Below are 6598 nucleotides of genomic sequence, written 5' to 3'. Positions count from 1 at the left end.
TATAAATTAAAATATTATGTTAAAGATTATTAGAATAAAGAGACTTAGAGAAAGTAATAAAAATAATAAATAAACTATTCTGATTATTTTAAAATTTTAATTTAACACATTAAAATTAATTTATGCAGATAAAAATTACATTTTTATAACTATTTTAAATATATAAAAAATTAATTATATAATCTATTTATTATTCTATTCTTTTCCTAAAGAAAATAAAATTAATATTATCAAATTTATTAATTTTGATATATATGGAGAGTTTTCATTTAGTTTATTTTCGATTTTAAAAAATATATTAAAATATTTTTAATATTTTAAAAAATATATTAATTAGTTTATTTATTAATTTTAATCATTAAATATTTTAATATTTAATCTGAGTATATTAAAATTAATAGATAAATTAATTAATATTTTTTAAAAAATTTTCTGAGTATTTAATATATTTTTATAATAAAAAAATTAGTTAATAAATTTTCATAATAAAACTGATAAAAGTTTGTCAAATGGTCAAAATAAGTAAAAAATTTTCATATTTTCAATTATGTATCATAAATTTAATTTCGTCAATTTTAACATAATATTAAAATATTGTATTAATTGTAATTTTTTTTTTAAAATAGAAATTAGAGATTGAAGCAATAAAATCTGAAACCTCTCAAATTTACTTAAATACACTTACGATCAAATTAAATTTAAGATATACAATTATCATAATTAAAATTATAAAATTAAAAATTGGAGCTGCCTACATAAATTAACTTATCATATTGTATCATTATTTTAAACTCTAATTAATGAATTTTATTATAATATAGAAATTAAATAATATTTTTTTCTAATTTTAACCTAAATAAGTCAATATTTATTACTTAAATTTAATACAATAAAATTAACATAATTTTACTTGGTATAATAAAAAAATCTCTTTTACTTGGTATAATAAAAAAAATCTCCTTTGTACCCTAAATTTTTAGAGGTATTTATATAATTTATTTTAAAATTTTTAATTTTAAACAAAAAAAATAATGTACTTTCATAAATAAGTTTTTAAAAATATATTTTGAAAAAATAGAGGAAAGTGAAATTCAAAATAAATATTGCTTTCGAAAAAAGAAACTAATTTTATTAAATAAAGTAATAAAAATATTAATTTGCTTAGCTAAAAAGAATACTTTAGTTTTTTATATAAAATAATTTCACTTGTTGAAAATATTAATAAAATTTTATCTCACAAAAGTTTATTATTAAAAATAAATAATATAATATGGAAATATTAATAAATTTTTGTCTAAAAAACTCCAGATTAAAAATAAATAACTTAATATTTAGAAAATAATAAGTTTTTTTTCAAAAAGTTAATTATTATATAAAATTTAATGACTAATAAATTTTTATTTTAGAAAATTTATTATTAGAAATAAATAAATTTAATATTTAGAGACTAATAAATTTTATTTTAAAAAGTTAATTATTAAAAATAAATTATATAAAATTCAAAGGCGAATAAAAAATTTATTATTAAAAATAAATAATACAACTTTTAAATACTAATAAATTTTCGTCTCAAATAAATAGTTATTAGCATTATTTGTCTCAATGTCTTTAAAAGGCCATTTTCTAGTGAGTTTTGTATATTTGTACTTTAGTCATTTTTGACCCTATATTTAAGGTAAGTATTTGCTGGATTTAATTTAAAATTAAATTAAATTAATTAAAAATTAAAATGATAGTGTATATAAAAATTAAATTAAATAGATTTTAAATTAAAATTGATTTAATTTAATTTAATTTAATTTAATTCCATTTAATCCATTAAATTTTTTAATAAAATTTTTATTTTTTATTATTTTATTTTTAATATTTTAAAAATTAATTAAAATATTTTAATTTTTTATGATCTAATTTTTTTATTATTATTAAAAATAATATATTATTATCACTAATCGATTAGTTTTAATTTTATTAATTTATTTATTAAAAATCAAAAATTAAAATTTTTAAAAATAAAAATTCAAAAATAAAATACTGAAATGAATTTCTAAATGAATTAAATTTTTTTTTTTTTTCAATGCTCGTCTCTACAGACCAATTAGTCAGATAGCTGAATTGATAAGTTGTGAAGGCTCTTCAATTCTCAATTGTTGAGTGGTTAAAATTATTATAAACATTTAAAATTAAAATAAAATTGATAAATTAAAACAATTGATTTATAATTAACAAAAGTTTCAAAGGTTTAGCTTTCTTTTTCCCTACAATTTGGCCACTAAAGTAATATCTATCCTTAATTTAATTGATTATTTAAAATAATATAATATAAGTTTATTCATATAAAAAATTTAAAATTTTTTATTATTTAATAATTTAATTTAAAATTTTAAAATTAATAAAATTATCTAAAATTACAAAATTTTGTTATAGTTATATTCAAATTTAAATTATGAATGAGAGAGAGTGTATTTTGCTAAGGGATAATAGCATGTGTGTTATTTTATTATATTAATATATCACATAAACGTTATTGATATAAAAAATTTAAAATTTTTTATTATTTTATAATTTAATTTAAATCTTTAAAAATTGGTGTATTTTAATTTAAAATCTCTAATTTTTTTTTTTCATTTCGCCAGTTTAAAAAATCACAACATTAATTTCTTTTTATTTACTACCGATTGCAATAAAAATTACAATAAATTTTATATTTATTGATTTCTTATTAAATATTTTATAAGATATTTATTATAATAAATTTTACTGTATTATTTATTATAAGAAAATATATTAATATAATAAAAAATAAAAATTATAATCTTATTATCTATAATTATACTATTAACAACTCAATAATAAACACGTATATTGCATTAAGAATCGACATAATTAAAATCTAGAAAAATTCAGAGAGCTATAATTAAAAAATAAAAAAGACATGTTATGATTTATTGTAACAAACAGATAAAAATAAAATATAATAATAGAATTTTAGAAATTTAATAATAAAAATAAATAAATTTAAATATTTTGAGTTAAATTATATTAATTTTTAAAATTTTAAATTAAATTATAAAAATAGTTAAAAATTTTAATTTTTTTATCAACAGCTTTAATCTAGAGACATATGTGTATAATAATGTTATTTACATAATATTGCTAGTCTGTGTTATTCTCTCTCCTATCCAAATTTTAAATGTGAATATAATTATAACAAATTTTACCGATTTGAGGTAATTTTATCTAATTTTTAAATAAAAAAAATTAATTAAATTAATTTTTTATAATTTTTTTATTTCAAACCAGGTTTAAAGGTAACTTAAAATATTCTTAATAAATAAGATTTAATTTTTCATGTAATTATCTTAGGTTTTGTTATTATTCTTGTGAGGTTAACACATATCTCCATTTGTCCTCGTTAACAAAGTTAATTTAAATTTTGAGTTGAGCTTGTTTATAGAATTACAAAATTGTGTTAAAAATCTAAATTGAGATTTTAAAAAATAATAAAATTTGTATTTTTTTTAAATAATTTAATCTCAATTTTATGTTTTTATTAATAAAATTAGATAAGAATCCTTACATTTTTTTTAAAGAAAATTGTAACTTATAACCACCTGATATTCCTTTTGCAATACTTTGAAAATCTTTGAAGCCAGCGCATATATTGCCCTGCCAACTGCCAACACCAACCCATGACTCCATGATTGGGATAAAAAATTATGCTATTTATAATCCAACAATTTTTTTTTAAAAAAATCACTAATCTAACTAATTTATTAAAATATTTATTTTTTATTAGGAAAAAACTCAAAATTTTAATTAAAAAAATAGTTTTAATAAAATTCTGAATTATTTTTTTTAAAAAATAAAAATCGAAAATTGATAAAATAGAACTTAAAATCTTTCTCTTATATTTATTTAAATGCACGTGTGAGTGCGAATTATTATTCTTATAAATTATATAAGGAGATAATTTGTATTGTAATTTAGAATTTATATTTTGATAGTAAGAAACTTATATAATATTGTAAATGGAAAGTTGAAATCCATATATTTAAAAATATTAGGTGAGATTTAATTAATTAATATTTCTTTTATCATTCATATATTAAAAAAAAAAAGATTCTTGATCAAATGAAAAGAAGTAATCAACGAACATAAAAAAATTAAATATTGAAAAACAATGACAGATCTACCAACCTTATTTGTCTGTACCAATTACAAGTTTAGTTGCTCTCCTGTCTGCATCACCTCTTCAGCTTCCCTATCATTTCTGTTGCTTCTTGTCTAAGATTTTTTTTCATTTTTTAATTTTTTTTAAAAATATTGATTGCTTCATTTTTAAGATTATATTTTTTTATTCATGTATATACGTCTCTTTAATTATAAAAATAATAAAAAAAAATTTTCTTTTTCACCAATCGGCTTTTTTTTTTTTTTTGAAATGTAGTTTTGCTAAATCTAATCAAACCTCAGTTCACAACCCCTTTCAGTTACATTCTGCTAAAAAAACAAAAATTAATAATGTCATTGTCTCCTCTCCTTCCACGTCCTCCCCACATTTCTTTCTAAAAGGCAGATCAAAGCTCACTCTTTGCGAAACTGATCTCACAGCTGTTTGCTTTTCTCTCTCTCAAGAAATTCATCAAACACTTTCAGAGCTATGAGGTCCAAAACTCAATCTTCAATTAACATCAAGCTACTTCTCCTATGTTTCTTCTTCTTCTCTCTTTTTCTCTTGATCATCTGGTCAAATTTCACATCGTCTCATCCAAATTCATCACCTATACCAGAAACCAACCTAGCCAATTCTACAAGCTTCAACTCAGATGATCAAGAACCTTCCTCTTCCTGTCCATCTCTTCCCTTAAACCCAACATGCAACAAAATCCCACCTTCCTTAGCCAATTCTCTCGTTCACTATGTAACAACAAACATCACTCCACAACAAACTCTGAAAGAAATTTCAGTTACCTTAAGAGTTCTGGAGAAGAAATCGCCTTGTAACTTCCTCGTCTTTGGCCTTGGCCATGACAGCTTGATGTGGACATCTCTCAACCACGGTGGCCGCACAGTTTTTCTCGAAGAAGACAAGTCCTGGATAAAGCAGATCAAGGAGAAAATACCTAGTTTAGAATCCTACCATGTGAGCTACGACACCAAAGTTCATCAAGCAGATGGATTGATGGAGACTGGAATGGGGGAAGAATGCAAAATTGTGAGTGATCCAAGATTCTCCAAGTGTCAACTTGCACTCAAAGGGTTCCCTAGCGATGTGTATGATATAGAATGGGACTTGATCATGGTAGATGCGCCAACTGGGTATCACGACGAGGCTCCGGGGAGGATGACGGCGATTTACACGGCGGGGTTGATGGCGAGAAACAGAGAGAATGGAGAGACAGATGTGTTTGTTCATGATGTGGATAGAGTAGTGGAAGATAAATTTTCTAAAGCTTTTCTTTGTGAAGGGTACTTGACGGAGCAAGAAGGGAGGCTAAGGCACTTCACTATTCCAAGCCATAGGACTCGTTTGGGAAGACCATTTTGTCCTTAAGAGCTTCTTCTGGGTTTGGGTTCTTTTCTCTCTCTTTCCCTTTTTTTTTTTTTTTTTTAATTTTTATTATCATATATTATATAATTAAGAGGATAACTGGTTTTTTTTGTTCTTTTGTTATTATTATTATTATTTTTAAATTTGTACTTAGCTGGGATGCAGTGAGATTCTGTTTCAATTTATCAATTATATAGAAATATAATAACTATTTTTGAAGATGTGGTCATAATTTTGTAAAATAATCAATTAATTTAATTATTAAAGTATAAAATCTGTTTAAATTTAATTATTAAATATTAAGGATTATATAAAATTATTTTTAACATGATTAATTCAATTATTATTTTTATCAATCATGGCATTTAAAATAAGCACATAAAGTTTTGTATGCTTATCAATTTGCAATGCTTTTTGATCCACATAACACTTTTGCCCAAGTGGAATGGTTAAACTCGCTTTCCCTTTTAAGCATTTAGAAATATTTAGAAAGTTATTTACGTACTTTTCAAAAAAAAAAAAAAATAGTCCATTTAAATTTTTAAAATTTTTTTAAATAGTCATTAAACAGTTAAATTAAAAAATTTTCATTAAAAAAATAAAAAAAATTACTATTTAATCTTTATAATATGAAAAAACTCACTAATTAATTTATCAGTTTAAAAAATATATTAAAATATTTATAACATTTTAAAAAGTCTACTATTTAGTGTCTTCATTAATTTTATCGTTAAATATTTTATTATTTAGTTCTTATAATTTTAAAAATTTATTAGTTGATTGCTCAAATTTTAAAAATTTTACTAATTAGTTCATCTGTATTAAAGGAATTTTAGACTTTTTTATAATATTTAACAGATAAAACAAACAGAAAGACTAATTAGTAAACTTTTTAAAATGTCATAAATATTTTAATACAATTTTAAAAATTGAGAGACCAATTAATGAAATTCTCCATACCATAAGAACTAAATAATAATTTTTTCAAAAAAAATTAAACCCTTCATAATTAACATAATAATCCTATGAAATAAATAAATTTGATTT

At 20.2% G+C, this 6598-nt stretch overlaps 1 protein-coding gene across 1 annotated transcript; it reads left to right on the top strand.

Moving 5' to 3' along the window:
* Positions 1-4509: 4509 nt before the first annotated feature.
* LOC110606114 (glucuronoxylan 4-O-methyltransferase 3) lies at positions 4510-5770 on the top strand. Its single transcript, XM_021744871.2, has one exon. The coding sequence runs from the start codon at positions 4661-4663 to the stop codon at positions 5552-5554; it is 894 nt and encodes a 297-aa protein (XP_021600563.1). The 5' UTR covers positions 4510-4660; the 3' UTR covers positions 5555-5770.
* Positions 5771-6598: the final 828 nt, after the last annotated feature.

This window comes from Manihot esculenta, chromosome 18 (genome assembly GCF_001659605.2).
Source record: "Manihot esculenta cultivar AM560-2 chromosome 18, M.esculenta_v8, whole genome shotgun sequence".
NCBI classification, from domain to species: domain Eukaryota; kingdom Viridiplantae; phylum Streptophyta; class Magnoliopsida; order Malpighiales; family Euphorbiaceae; genus Manihot; species Manihot esculenta.
Note: the sequence above shows the minus strand (reverse complement) of the source record. Positions and strands in the feature narration are given on the sequence as shown.

Bases quoted from the DNA above. Each gene is read 5' to 3' on its own strand.
- LOC110606114 (XM_021744871.2), top strand. From the start codon at position 4,661: ATGAGGTCCAAAACTCAATCTTCAATTAACATCAAGCTACTTCTCCTA.